Source organism: Spermophilus citellus (genome assembly GCF_964194105.1).
Source record: "Spermophilus citellus genome assembly, chromosome: 10".
Taxonomy (NCBI): Eukaryota; Metazoa; Chordata; class Mammalia; order Rodentia; family Sciuridae; genus Spermophilus; species Spermophilus citellus.
The window spans coordinates 27682652-27698053 of NC_138197.1; the positions used below are offsets into that span (position 1 = coordinate 27682652).

Sequence of the window (15402 nt, forward strand, 5' to 3'; positions counted from 1 at the left end):
ATACAGTGGTTGGTCAGAGCCTGGTGCATCAGGACTGGAAGGTGTGGTCATTCAGAGTGGCTCCCCCCACACACACACATAAACACACACCCTTTGCTTCAGCCTGGAAAGGGCTTGATAAAGGTGTACAAGGATATGACAGAGATAGATGCTGGCATACGCCTATAATCCCAACCATTTAGGAGTTTGAAGCAGGGGGATTTGAAATTCAATTCCAGCCTGGGCACCTTAGCAATATCATTCCAAAACAAAAAACAAAACAACTGAGTATGTAAGCTCAGTATTATTGAACCCAGAGATCCCCTGGGTTCAATCCCAAATACTTGGGAGAAAAAAAAAAGAGCTGGGTGCAGTGACAGGTCCCTGTAATCCCAGCAACTTGGAAGGCTGAGAAAAGAGGATTATAAATTCAAGGCCAAACTGGGCAACTTTGCAAGACCTTGTATATATATATATATATATATATATCTCCATCCCAGTGATAGGATGGCCCTGGGTTTAATCTCCAGTCACACACACACACACACACACACACACAAAGGTGTGACAGAGATAAGAGGCAGAAAGATAAAAAAGTCATTCTTATACATAAAGTAAATATAAACATCCCACAACAATCTAGAAAGGGAAAGAAATAGTCCCTGAGCATCTTGTAAACAGTCCCTGAGCATCTTGTAAACACCTATTGCCTATGCTAAATGGCATACCTGGAAGCCTAGAGTCAGAGAGGTAAAGCAACTCACTCCAAGTCACACAGCTAGTTAAGGGCAGAGTCAGGCTTAGATGCAGACTTGTGACTCAACTCAGTGCTTTCACCAGCTATAACTCTCCTTCTCACAAACCCAAATGGCAGCAGCTCATAGGCATCCAGGGGACAGGAACAAACTAAGCAGGTATCAATCCAAAACCATTTCCCTAAGCATCTGTTAAGTGTTGGGCACTAAATGGGGCTTCTTTAGTCACATAATATTCTTGTCCTCCTAGAAGTGCAAGGCCGTGGCTCACCACTTTCCTGAAGCAGAAACAGACAGACCAGGAGGGAGGAGAGGTGTCCTAGCCAGCTCGGCAGTACAGAAGCCTCAGGGAGCAGAGCCTTTCCTGGGACTAAGCCATGGTCCCTTCCTTCCTAATCCATTCTCTGGTCATCATCAATGCCTCTCGCCCTCAGAACAAGAGGAAAGGACAGGACCAAAGGGGACCATCCAAGGGTGTGTGGAGCCCACAGATGCTCCCTGTGTGAACATAAGAGGAGAAAAGACACAAGCTGTGTTCTCTGGCTTAGAGTCACACAATCACCCTATACTGTGGCTCAGGAAGAGGGAACCCAGCCGGGGACGAGATGAAGAAGAAGGAGTCTGCGAAGCTTCAGCGTCTGAGGTACTTGAAGTCTCAAAAATACTGTGTGAGTTCTGAAAATAGGCACCACGTCTCTCCAATTCAGAGCTCTCTGGTATGCCCTGAGCTACTCCCTGGATGACTCACAGTGATGCCACCACCCACAGGGACAAAGGAGAAGCCTCTGCATCAGTGTCTCCACGTGTCAGCCCCTGAGCTAGGTGCTAGGGTTCCAGAGCCTTAAAAAGAAAAGTTAAAGGCAAGTTATTCCTAAGAGGGAAACAGATAAGCAATAACACACAATAAAGTATTCTGAACATTATGGCCAAGTTCTGCACGGGGTCTGGAAATAGGAGGGTGTCAGTAAAGCAAGCTTTCCAAATCTTTATTTTCTGCTTTCTGCTCCTGATTATCACAGTAAATTTGGTTAATAGCTTCTAGCAATACACATGCCACTGCCTGAATGCTGTACTGCCTTAAAATTACCTCTACCAGATTAATTAATTAGTACATCACCTTTAAAACTAACCTCACAAAAAGTCTCAGGACATGGACTAAATGTACACATTTCTTTGTCAGAGGATAACATGAATGACCTCTAGTCCAAAGTCAAGGCTCTGAAACCTCATGAGCCCAGTCTTTACTGTCCACAGTCCTATCAGCATTCTGGTCTTTTGAACTCCCACTAGAGTCACCCATTAAACTCTGCTTACAACAATTTAAATCAGTGATTAATATAGTGATTAAAGCTCTCATAATCAAACCATTTAAGGTAAACATCCCTATATTGTCTCACATTTAGATTTAAAAAAATTTAAATTTGTTTTAATTAGTTATACATGACAGTAGAATACATTCATGCACTTTGATATATCATACATCAATGGGACATAATTTCTCATGTGAACACCTAATATCCAAACCATAACATTCCACCCTGAACCCCAAGTTTTCATGCACATCTCACAATTCAAAATGTATTTAGTCCATTTCCAAGAGTCCCCAGAATTGCCCAAAAGTTCAAGTCCAAAATCTCTTCTGAGATTGAAGGCAAACTTTCATCTCTTTTCCCCTGTAAAGTTAAATTTATCCAACGTATAATGGCACAGAGGAAACATTTCTATTCCATAAGGGATAAATAGGGACATAGAAAGAAGGATGGGATTGGGGTTGGGGTTGTGGCTCAGCAGTAGAGCGCTTGTCTAACATGTGTGAGGCACTGGGTTTGATTCTCAGCACCACATAAAAAAAACCAAACAAAATAAAGGTATTGTGTCCATCTACAACTAAAAAAATTTAAAAAAAGAAAAAGGATGAGATCAAAGCAAGACAAAAATCCAGCTGGGCAAATAAGTCGAGTAACTATTTCCAGCATCTGAGGAACATGGAATCATGATGTTCTCTCCAAAGGGCTTGTGTACCTCTGTTTCTGCGGTCTTTCTGGTTGCATTTCACATAGCCTCTCTCTTGGCTTAGCTCTGCTCAATTCCTGCAACAGACATTCCACTGTACTGCCATTTGTAATTGGGGTGGGGGTTTCCACTGCAGCCTTCACTTCCTACTCACTTCTTCATGCATCACCCTGTCAGAGACAGCCCCATAGTGACTCTGATCCTGTTACACTTTGCCTGGTCTCCCAGGCCTCCCTTTGAAATTTCCGTGAAAACTCCCTAATTCTAACATCCTGCATTCCTTCAGAATCAGCTCCATGTCGTTGCCACCAAGGTCTGCCATTATCTGGAGCAATATTCAAGCCTCCTAGTACTTGTCTACAGCACCCTCCAAGTACCTGAGTGCCTGTACATGATTAAATAACATTCTAGGCCCTTCTCACCCCATGCAAGCAGGGTGTTCCCATGGTCTCTTCTTAAGGAATTTTTACTTTTACACTCTTGAGCCTGAGATAGGTGTGGTCTTTCCAGTCCCTTGCCATCTGTCCCATTGTTTCTGGATAGAAAGTTTTTTTTTTTTTTTTTTTGTCTCAAGGATTGAACCAAGGGATGCTAAACCACTGAGCCATATCCCCAACTCTTTTTTTTTTTATTTTTTATTTTAAGACAGGGTCTCACTAAATTGCTTAGGATCTTGCTAAGTTGCTGATGCTTTCAGCTTGTGCTCCTCCTGCCTCAGCCTCTCAAACCACTGGGATTACAGCCTTTCGCCACTGTTCTGGGATAGTTAGTATTTCTTTAGTGACTATAACATTTACAACAACCACATCTTTACTCTGATGTACTTGCTCTTTTATGACTAAACTGCTTTTTAAATCTTTTCTAGCCTTCATCTCTAAAATTCTCAAAATTCTTCCCACAGACTCCTCCCTTAGCTGGTTTTTTTTAAAATTTAATCTTCATGGAGTATTTTGTTGAGAATATTATATAGTGCAGACTTTCTAGTTGCAAATTCTTTTAACTTTTGTTTTTCATGGAAGTTTTTATTTAATCTTCAAGTATGAAGCTTAATTTTTCTGGCTATAGGATTCTTTGTGGCATCTATTTTCTTTCAGAGCATGGTGTATGTTATTCCAGGACTTTCTACCTTTGAGCATCTAGGTTGAAAGATCAGCTGAGATCTGAATTGGTTTCCCCTTATATTTATTTTTCTCTCACTGTTTTAAAAATTATATCCTCATTCTGTATGCTAGGCATTTTTATTATAATGTGCCTTCATGTGGGTCTGTTATAATTTTGTACATTTGGTGTTCTGTAAGCCTCTTGTATTTGATTTTACATTTCATTCTTTATTTTGGGAAAATTTTCTGATATTATTTCATTGAAAAGATGCATTCCTTTGGTTTGTATCTCCCTCTGTCATCTATCCTGATAAATCTTAAAATTGGGCTTTCCATGCATTTCATAATTCTTGGAGGTTCTGTTCATGGTTTCTTAACATATTCTCTCTGTGGTCAACTCTATTTTCAAAATTATGTATTTTGTCTTCATTGCCTGAGATGTTTGTCTTCCTAGTGATCTAGTCTGCTGGTGAAGCTTTCTATTGAATTTTTAATTTGGTTTATTGTTTCCTTCATTTTGAGAATTTTGCTTTTTTTTCTTCAGAATTTCTGTCTCTTTATTGAAGTGATCTTTTATTTACTGTATTTTCTCTCTGATTTCATTCCTTATCCCATCCTTTACTTCACAGATCAGTTTAACTATGTACATTCTAAACTCCTTCTCTGACCTTTCTTCCACCATGGTGTTGAGGGATTCTGTTATTGAAGTATCTTGATTTGCTTGGAGCAATTTCTTCCCTTGCTTTTTCATGTTGTTTGTGTGTCTACTCATCTAACAGTATGGATCTGAGGCAGTTGAATTTCTATCCTGTGGACTTATAGTGTCCCTGAAAGTTTTCCAATACCTCTATGTTTAGGGGGAGACAAATAATAACAACCAAAGCAAGCAGTATAAGCATTAAACCAAGTAGTTTCTACTATGACATCCATAATTGTCACAATAAACAGAATTGTCACAATAAACAGAAATTATATAATTAGTTATTGCCCAAAATAAAAACAGCAAGTTTGCAAAAGGGTTTACAATTTCAAATGGTGGACAGGGAGAGAATAGTAGTGATATAGGATGTGAAAATTATGAGGAGGAGAGAAGACAGAAGTAAGAGATTAAAGAAAGAGTGTAAGGGAGAACAATAGAGATTGGCTGTTAGCAGAAGAAAAGAGAGAATCAAGGGAAATAGGTAGGAGAAAATAAAGTAAAATTTTTCTAAAAATTAAAAATAAAAATAAAAGAATACAAAACAAAACTAAAATGCAGTAATCAAACATCCTAGTTCACAAAAAAACTAATCCATGAAAAATAACTCACTTCAAAAATGCTAGAATTGAGAACAAAAACAAATATGAAAATGTATCAATGTTCTTGTACTATCAAGGTCACAACTAAACAGAGAAAAAGAATTTAAAAAAAAGATCTTGATGAAAAGTTAAAAAATTCTTTCCATTGAAGTTCAAAATATTCTCAGCTTCTTCCCTCATCAGTTTAAGGTGGGGTCTTCTGGAGAGTGAGGCTCCACCCTCTGGATTGCTGGAGTGAGAGAAGTAATCCCATAGGCAGAATTCCCGGAGGCAGGATTTAGTTGTGCTCTCTGCTCTTTGCTGAATGCCAATTGGTCTGGAGATTTAAAATCAGCACATCTTTAGTGTCTAGTACTTGCTAGTCCACACTGGAACACTTTACCCAGGAGTCTTCCCTGGGTTCCACTCATGTGGTGGGGGAGCCAGTTCCTAGTCCTCTTTGTCACCTGCAGACCCCATGTTTCCTGGTCTTTGTTTCAGTCTCTAAACAATCTTTCTGCCCCCATCCTTCCAAGTCCCTGGTCAGGTGCTTCTCTCCCAGCAGGTCCTGCCAGCAGTCTGATTGGAGGGGGAGAGGTAGAGCTGGGGGGGGGGGGGCGTTCCATGACCAGTTTTCCCTGTGTAAACCTCTCTCCATGTTTGATTTTTCTCCTAGTCACTTAAGTACACTCTATGTCATGCAGTGTGTATTTACTTGGCCTGTATTCGGGGGCCCAAATCAGGTTTGCCAGGAATTAGCTTCTTCAGCTTCCAGCCCCTGGACCATGGCTGCAAAATGGTTCCTTCCTTTGTCCTCAGCATGCCACCTGATGAGATGTGGATATCATGCAGCTCAACTTCCAGGTTTGCTGGGCAATGTTCCTGTTTTCTAAATACTCTGTACTCAGAAACACCTAGGGCCTCCCAAAAAATGTGGGTTCCTTTCATTCTCTTATCCCCCTACTATGCTCATGTAGGGGTTGCTCTTCTGGTGCTTTTGACCCAGCCATGGCAGCAGCTGTGCCACTGGCAATCTTTTTCTTATTTTATTATATTCAACCTCTTGTGTTCCAGGTCTGCTTTGAATGTCCAGTTTTAAATTCCAGTAAAGCCGCGACCCCTTTATTTAGTTACTCACCTTGTGGAGAAGCAGTCTGCCTGCTTTCTTGGTTTCACACCATGGAGCATCCAGGAACAGGGCCTTTTCTATTCCACCACTTGGATCCTTTCTGCAGTGGGGTCTTAACAGAGTGATGGCCCAAATTGCCTCCCAGGAGTGATAGAACACATGGCAGAAGAGATGTTTGAGGACTTTTTGGAGAACATGTTAAACGGGTTGAAGTAAAAGAGAAGGATCTAAACTTCAGGTCTACCTCTCTGTGGTTTTGTTCTAAGTTTCTTCCTTTTATCCCCTTAAATTTTTTTTCCTGCCCCCTGATTGCTTCTCTTGTTTCTAAGTGTTTTTTTTTCTTCCCTGAAACTCTACAAAGAAAAGGAGTTTGGGGTGAACTCCCCAAGACATTTTTATGCCTGCATCCCATCAACTCGAGTATGGACCTCTCTGCTGTGTCTGCTTGGAATGGAGTCTCTGCAACACAAAAATAGGCATGCAGAATGAGAAATACGAGTAGCCAATCCCTCATGGCAGGAAACTGGTATTCTAGACTGGGAGCATGTGGGAGAGTGAGCTGCTTTTTTTTTTTTTTTTTTTTTTTTTGCATATCTTCTAAAATAAACTTTCTGTCATGTTGAGCTGAGGGAATGGAGGGAGTAGGTTCTAGCTCACATGTGTGCCCTAGAATAATCTTTGGATTCTTAAATTCATTTTCAGACAGGGTCTCACTGTTTCCTAGTTTAGTCTTGAACACCTGAGCTCCAGTGATTCTCCTGCCTCAGCCTCCTGTGGAACTGAGACTACAGATGTGTTCCACCAACCTGGCTTTCTAATTTTCAAAAATTTGCTTTTTTCTATAGTTTCTACCAGTGATATTTGTTTTGCTGGGGCAAAAATTCAGAGATCCACACACTACCTTTCTGGAAGCCTTTTACTATACTACTTTTTTTTTCATAGCATTTATTCCTCTTCTATACTTAATTATGTGATCATGGTAAACCTATTACTATTACAGCTTTCATTTTCTGAACTTCTTGGAGTTTGAACCTTTCTGTCTGTTTCATCTGCTGACTTTACTTCATGATGGGTTGATTTCTTGTGTGGTTTGTAATTTGGGATTGTGAGTTTGCTTTTACTGGTATTTCATCTATGAGAATCCTAGAAAACCGAGGTTGAAGATATATCTCTTCAGCACTCATTTACACTTGTGCTTACTAAGGAACTCATGTTTATTGCCAGCCTATGACCAGCAATTATTGATTTCTCACCATGACATTTTTAAAATCCCAAACCTTTATGTGCCACAAGCCCAAGGTTATGAATTCCCAGGAAAAATTCTCATTTAACTTTAAGCCTAGGCCAAACTCACTCATTTCCATGTGGTCTCCTGTTTTGGTGGTAGATTTGTTTTTCGGAACACCCTTTCATTGACTTTGGTGGTTTTATGCAGGGAACTCAGCTCAGACTTCCTGCCTCAGTTGGATCTAATGCCATGTCTCCTGTCTCTGCTTGGCTATTATACAGTAGATCTTGCCCATCATCAGCCTTGTCTAGTAGATCTTGCCATAGTGATGGGTATGTTCTATATCTGCAATGCCTCACATGGTAACCATTAATTACATGGGGCTATTGAGCACTTGAAATATGGCTAAGTAAAAGCAGGAATTGCATTTAAATTTTAACTAACACTAAATTAGTTTAAGTTTAGGTGGCCACTTTATTAGTGTGGCTTCCTGAGACCAACTGCATATCTGAAGGCATACACAGCATCCTCCCATCACTTAACATTCTGGTTTTTAGTTCCCTTTACATTTAATGACTTCAAGAATTTATCTTAGTGTTGGGAATGTAGCTCAGTGGTGTAGTGCTTGCTTAGCATGCATGAGGTCCTGGGTTTGATCCCTAGCACTGCAAGAAAAAAAATCCCCTAACTTCTTATGAGATTACTATTATGCATTTGAAATGATTATGAACACACACACACACACACACACAATATACACACATTTTGTGGAAAGCAGGGTGCTTTTATATATTTCACAGTATCACCTGAACTACAGTGTAGTTTCTGTGCCTCCATTTTCCAAGTCATCTTGTCACCTGCAAAGCAGTTTTACTAAAATGCAGGTCTGATCACATTACATTTCTATTCTCAAAAGTTCCTTATTCCCTCCAAATGCAGCCCAAACTCAGCCTGCCAGACATGGTCCACTGTGACATGGCCCTCCCCATTCCTCAGCCTTTCATTGTGTGTTCTCCTTGTCCTTCAAATCCCAGCATGAAGGCCTGCTACTCCACACCCGAGCTCCTTCATGTGGCTTCTAGAATGCTCCCTCCATTCCCTACCTGCTGTATGAACTTCAATGTCTTCTCGTCTTTCAGCACACCTCTCACCGGCAAAGGCTTTACTGACACCCTCCTATTTCCAGACCCTTTCGCAGACTCCTTCTTCTTCAATCCACTGTTATGGATTAACTAGGTAGTAACTATAGGCAGGTAGGGTGTGGCTAGAGGAGATAGGCATACTTTGGGTTAATATTTTGTCCTTGGTGAGCACAACTCTCTGCTGGCTATATCCTAAGTTCTTCTCCTCTACCATGCCCTTCTGCCATGGCTTTTGCCTTACCTTGGACCTAGAGTTATGGAGTCAGCCATCTATGGACTGAGACCTCTGACATCATGAGCCAAAATAAATTTTTTCACCTCTAATTTTTCTTGTCATGTCACAGCAATAAAAAAGTTAACTAAACAGGGTGCATGTCTTGGGGATTCTATATTTTGTCTCTCTCTCCAATTCCTTGCAGCCTTGGGCTGAGCTTTCTTCCTCCACACCTTATACTAAGATGTTCTGCTTCAACTCAGGCCCAGAGCATTCAGGCTGGCTGACCATGAACTGAACCTCTGAAACTGTGAGCCCAAATAAACTTTTAAGGTGTTCTTGTAAGATATTTTGGTCACAACCATAAAAAGCTAACATGGGATTTACATCTAGTATGTGGATGTACAGGAAAAGATTGAAAACTAAGTTTCATGATGTTTGCTACCCTGTGTCTCCCTTTTTTCATGGGTAACATTTCCCAAATGGTGAAGGACATACTTTCCAAAGTTGTTCTAGTCACTCATGCTTACTGTTGGATCCCAGGAATTTGGAAGAAAGACAGCTAGCCTTGGGATGAGAAAATGTTTGCCTGACAAATGTATCTGCCCATAACCAACCATTCTCTAGGAAGATAAAGGACAAGAAGCATAATGTATCTTCCATGGTCAAAATGGCACAACCCATTGGACAAAAGCACTGACATGTCCATAAACAAATGGAAAAAGTATTGGTTCCCAGCTTTAAATATTCTCAGTGATTCCTATGCAGCTGCATTTTAGATAGGCTCAACTTGTTTAATTGGATGTTTAGCATTGGTACTAAAATCTCTGCTGATCTTCCATCTGAATTGCTGTTTGAGAAGGAATTCAGAAACTTGGAACCAATTTGAGATTTTGTTTTAATGATTCTCATCAATATCTATTTCCCGTTTGACAGTCCTAAACAGGTGCTTCTTTCTCTTTCTGGTTTTGATGCCAAAACCTCTGAGGAAGTTACTGCTGATTTGGTTCAGCCTGGAAGAATAGGAACCCTGGATCTTCACATCTTCATCTATTTTTTTCAGGATAGCATTGGCTATCACCTTGATAGCATCTCTGGGATCATTCTTCACACATTCAAGAGCTGAAACCAGAAGGAGGTCAACTCAGACTCTGGATCCCTGAAGATTGTCTACCTAGCCCCACTCAGGGGCTACCAAATGATAGGCCATTATCATGCAAATCCACTTAGAATCATTCTTGGCATTGTAAAAAAGTAATGCTGGTTTCATTACAGAAAACATATTAAAGATTGTTTTTTAAAAATGGAAAGGATAGCTGGATAGAATACTGAGTTCCTGTTGCCTCAGCTATTTATCAGATTGAGGCAGAAGGATTGCTTAAGCCCAGGAGTTCTTGGTCAGCCTGGGCAACATAACAAGACCCCATTTAAAAAAATGTGGGGAGAAGAAAGAGGAATCAAGAACCCTGTGAAAAAATACTGCTAATATTTTGGTACCTATCCTTGCAGGGCTTTTTTTTATATTAAAGATAGAACTTTACAAAAAATAAGAATAACATTTTTTCTTCCCATAAGATTTACCTGTTTACAGTATAAGATCAAATCACAGGATTGTCATTTTTATGAACCCTCATTACTGAATAATTAAACTGTCTCTAATTTTTCACTGCTATACATAAAAATCATTAATTCATTTGTCAACTATTATTGAGTTCTTCCTATCACCAGGCACTGTGCTAGGTGCGGTGCATACAGTAGTAAACAAGAAAGATAGATTTCCCACCCTGGCCATACTACCAAAATCTCTCTACAGATTTAATTCAATTCCTATTCAAGGTTCTGATGACATTAAAAAGTTATGAAATTCATATGGAAAAATAAGAAGCCCAGAATAGCCAAAGAAATCTTTAGCAAGAAAAGTGAAATAGGAAGCATTACAATACCAGGCCTTAAATTAATACTACAGAGCTATAGTAATAAAAAATAGCATGGTTCTGACACCAAAACAAACATGAAGACCAATAGAATAGAAGACAAACCCACATAAATACAGTTACCTCATAATAGACAAAGGTGCCATAAATAGAAAAGAGATAGCCTCTTCAACAAGTAGTGCTGGGGAAAACTGGAAACCCATATGTAACAAAATCCAATTAGTCCCCTGTCACCCTTGCACAAGGACCTGTGCATTAGACCAGAGACTCTACAACCACAAGAATGGGAAGTTATACTCCATGTATGTATAATATGTCAAAATACATTCTACTGTCATGTAAAACTAAAAAGAACAATAAAAAAGATATAAAAAAGAATAAACCATTTATTTGGAATAAAAATAAATAAATTCCACATTGGTTTAGATGCTTGGTGCCTAGTCCAAATCAATTGCTTCCCAGAAATTTGATGTATTTTTTAATGATATATTTTTAAAAATATTTATTTATGTATGTATCTTTAGTTTTAGGTGAATACCTTTGTTGGTTTTTATGTGGTGCTGAGGATCGAACCCAGTGCCTCATGCATGCTAGGTGAGCACTCTACCACTGAGCCACCACCCCAGCCCCTAATGTAAGTTTTATTAGTTCCTTGCATATTCTAGTACCCTGTTCTACATCATCTATTGCATGACTTACAAAAGTCTTCTCCAACTTTGTGATTTATCTTTTTGTTTTCTCAATGCTATCCTTTGAAGCATATAAAAGTTTTTTGTTAATGTCGATGAAAAAATTAAATTTTATTTCACAACAAAAAAAGCATAGGTATGTCTATTGGCTGTTGGAGCTTACCAAGAGTTTTAAAAGTAATGATAAATTTTTTTCTTCTGACTAACACTGGAAATATTGGCTCCTCTTTCTACAAACCCACCAACTCCCACCCCCTACCTCTTTCTTGGGACTTTGGTACCAATTAAAGAACCACACAGGAGTGTGGGTTCATGGAAAGGGAAATAGAAATTGAAAAATCTCATACTGGTTTTTTCAGTAATTAACTTCTGTGCCCTGGGAGAAATGATTCAGATCTGCATTTAGGAGAGTTGTAAATTAAGGCTAGTAAGTGCTTCTCTGAAGTGTTTCTAACTATAGAGACATTAGAAAATAAACTGGTAGCCTCAGAGGTTTGGATGAAATACCTCAAACCAGTTCCCAATTCTTGGATAGTTTGTATTCTACTCCATTATACTTTTTTCATGTTTTGTTTTTTAAAAGAATCATTTAGAAACATGTACTATTTATAGACGGGATAATATGAAGTCTTGGATTTAATTCAAAATAACCCTGCCAGGGACAGGGTATAGGTGGGAAAATAAAAATAAAAAATAAAAAAAAAACAAGGTTGGCCACGAGTTGATACCTGCTGTATCTGGGGTAAAGATACAGGAAGTTGATGATAATATTCTCTGTACTTCTGTCAATGTAAAGATAAGCTACAAAGAACAAAAATTAGAATGGCCTCAGGCTTCTCAAACATAACAAAGCAAGCCAGAAAACACTAGTATAATATCTCCAAAGTGCTGAGAGAAAGTAATTGTTAATCTAGAATTGTGTCAAATTGTCTTATTCCTTTGAGAATCCTTACATTTAAAAAATCTACCAAGAGTATGAATATTAAATATTAGCATCCCAGAAATTTCTTGGGGCTGGGGCTGTAGCTCAGTGGTAGAGTACTTGTCTAGCATGTGTAAGGCACTGAGTTCAATCTTCAGCACCATATAAAAATAAATAAATAAAATAAAGGTCCATCTACAACTAAATTTTTTTTTTAAAAAAAGGAATTTCTACAAGATCTACTCCAGGAGAAATAAAAATGTTCCCTAAAAGATGGTCAGAAAAAAGCAAAAAGGAATGGTGAAGAATACCTAAAACAGTTCGTGCAAAATAATAATAACAATCATAGTATCTAAATTCTGGGTTAAAAATAGAACAAAAATATTTGCTAACAAAAGCATAGAAATTAGATTCTATAGTTTGGGTATTAAATGTCTCCAAAAGACCCATGTATTGGAGGGTTGGCCTTCCACCTGCAGAGCTATTGGAAGGTGGTGGAACCTTTTAGGAAGTGGGCCCAGTAGAAGGAAGGTGTACCTTAGAAGTGGGTATTGGGACCCCAACCCTTTCCTAGCTCTCTTTGCTTCCCCAACATAGAACTACTGGGAGGAGGTGCAACCTACAGGAGGAAAGAGGGGACTAGTCTTAGGACATTGAATGTGCCCTCCAAGGGGGTTATAAAACCACAGCCTCTTCCTCTTTCTCTCTCTTTGATTCCTGGCGACCATGAAGTGAATAGTTTCTCCAGTAGGTGCTCCCCACCTTGATCTGCTATCTGGCCATAGATCTAAGGCCATAGGTCTAAAGCAATGAGATAATCAGTCATGAACTCAAAACTTCAAAACCATGAGGCAAATAAACTTTCCCCCTTATTAACTTGATTTTTGTCACGTATTTATTATAGTTACATAAAGCTGACTAACACAATATATGTTATATATACTGTATATATATATATGTGTGTGTATATACAATAATCCATGTATATGTATATATATATGTATGTATGTATACACACACACACACACACACGTGTGTGTGTATCTATTACACAGAAAAATAATACAAGACAACACAGCACACAGGAGGAGAGAAGACTAGATTGGACACAGAGTACATGGAACTTTACCCTAATTGATAATGCTTCCATTTCTCTGCAAAAAGAATATATTCATGTATTTCTTCTAAATATAAATAACACTGAAATATTTTAATGCCATATAAAAGAAAAAACACTGCAAGTTCTTTAAGGGCAGGGACAATCCTGTCTTCAACACTACTGCAGTGAAAGCACCTACACCACATAATGTTCAATGACTGCAAGGATATATCACCAAAATATGAGCATTGTTTCTATCTTACTAGGAAAACAGCAAATAATTTGTTTCTTTCTTCCATTTTCTCCATTCTGTACTATTTTATATTACGCTTAGATGATAAAGATAGATTTCAAAAGAATGACACATGTTCTTAAGACATGTCCTCCATCCTGCACTGGATCTTACCCCACCCCTAGTGGAACTCAGAACCCAGGTACAAGGTCCAGACTCACCATGCCGTATCAGCTGTACATCATCATCATGTATGCAATTCATGTTTATGCTCTTAGTTGTTAATCCTAAAGGCAGAACAGATAGAAAAATCTTTCTATAATTCCTGGGCCTTTGGGCTGACTCTTTTCCCAGGATCAGTGGTGGGGGGAAAAAAGGATATTTACAACCAGTGTTAGCAAAGAATATTTCGTTTTTTATTATTTGTTCTAATTAGTTATACATGACAGAAGAATGCATTTTGATTCATTGTACACAAATGAAGCACATTTTATCATTTCTCTAGTTGTACACGATGTGGCGTCACACTATATGTGCCGTCATTCATGTACCTAGGATAAGGATGTCCATCTCATTCCACCATCTTTACTAAAGAATACTTCTAAGAGAAGCTTTGCATCCTGGATATGTCTTAGTAAAAGAAAAATTCTAGGTTACAGTAGTGACTGTGACCCAAAAGTTATCATCCATGGGTGACAAGCAGAGCATTAGATGAAGGTGTTGAACTTTATGGGATTCCTACACCAACAGAAAGATGCACAAGGGGCACAAGGCAACAAATTTGCCAAGATGAAATATGCATTGCCAATCAACATAGAAAAAAATTTAACTTGGTTGCCGATAAAGACATAATTAATCAAAAACAACACAGCACACAGGAGCAGAGAAGAAGACTAGACTGAACAGAGAGTACATGGAACTTTACCCTTATTGATAATGCTCCCATTTCTCTGCAAAGAGAACATATATATGTATTTCTTCTAAATATAAATAACACTAAAATATTTTTTCACTTATCAAATTAATGATTTAAAAAATAATACTCAGGGTTGGCAAATGTCTGTAGAAATGAATACTCACGTATACTATTGCTGAAAATTACTTGAGCTTTTCAGAGAGCATTTTAGCAATAAACATCAAAATTCTGCAAACTCTTTGGGCCTAGTATTTGTACTTTAAATTTTGTACTTTAAATCCATGATGGCTTGCAGAGATTTTGCCACTGCAGACCTGCTTAAAAATATTTTTAAATATACAGTCTCAATATTCAAAAGTATGGACTGATTAATTTTTTTCATAAATCCATGAAACAGAATTAATATTATGCAACTATAAAAATACTGTTGAAGCTATATAATACTATGCATTTGTGATATAGCAAGGGAAAAAACAATATAACAAACTGTCTTTTTTTTTTTAAGAGAGAGTGAGAGAGGGGAGAGAGAGAGAGAGAGAGAGAATTTTTAATATTTATTTTTTAGTTATCGGTGGACACAACATCTTTGTTGGTATGTGGTGCTGAGGATCGAACCCGGGCCGCACGCATGCCAGGCGAGTGCGCTACCGCTTGAGCCACATCCCCAGCCCACAAACTGTCTTTTTTAAAAGTATTTGTTGTGGGAAGGGATATGGATATGCAGCACATTCTTAGGGAAGAGTCTCTAGAATCAGTAGTGACTAAATCCAAA

The 15402-nt window shown here is 38.6% G+C and overlaps 2 protein-coding genes across 4 annotated transcripts in view; both read right to left on the reverse strand.

The window, feature by feature from the left end:
- Positions 1 to 9736: 9736 nt before the first annotated feature.
- Positions 9737 to 15402, reverse strand: part of LOC308658143 (maestro heat-like repeat-containing protein family member 1) — a gene marked incomplete at both ends in the record, with an annotated part of 63698 nt that continues 58032 nt past the window's right edge. The window contains 2 exons of the mRNA XM_081310770.1: positions 9737 to 9960; positions 13936 to 14001. Of these exons, the coding sequence (XP_081166896.1) occupies positions 9737 to 9960; positions 13936 to 14001 (290 nt within the window). The remainder of the gene's footprint in view (positions 9961 to 13935; positions 14002 to 15402) is intronic.
- The window catches only part of TSPAN11 (tetraspanin 11), a 750083-nt gene continuing 749903 nt past the window's right edge, over positions 15223 to 15402 (reverse strand). The window contains exon 8 of one of the 3 annotated variants that reach the window (XR_014024059.1): positions 15223 to 15310. The gene's annotated coding sequence lies outside the window, so the exon portion shown is untranslated. The remainder of the gene's footprint in view (positions 15311 to 15402) is intronic. The other 2 variants (XR_014024060.1, XR_014024061.1) reach the window with 2 other exon arrangements.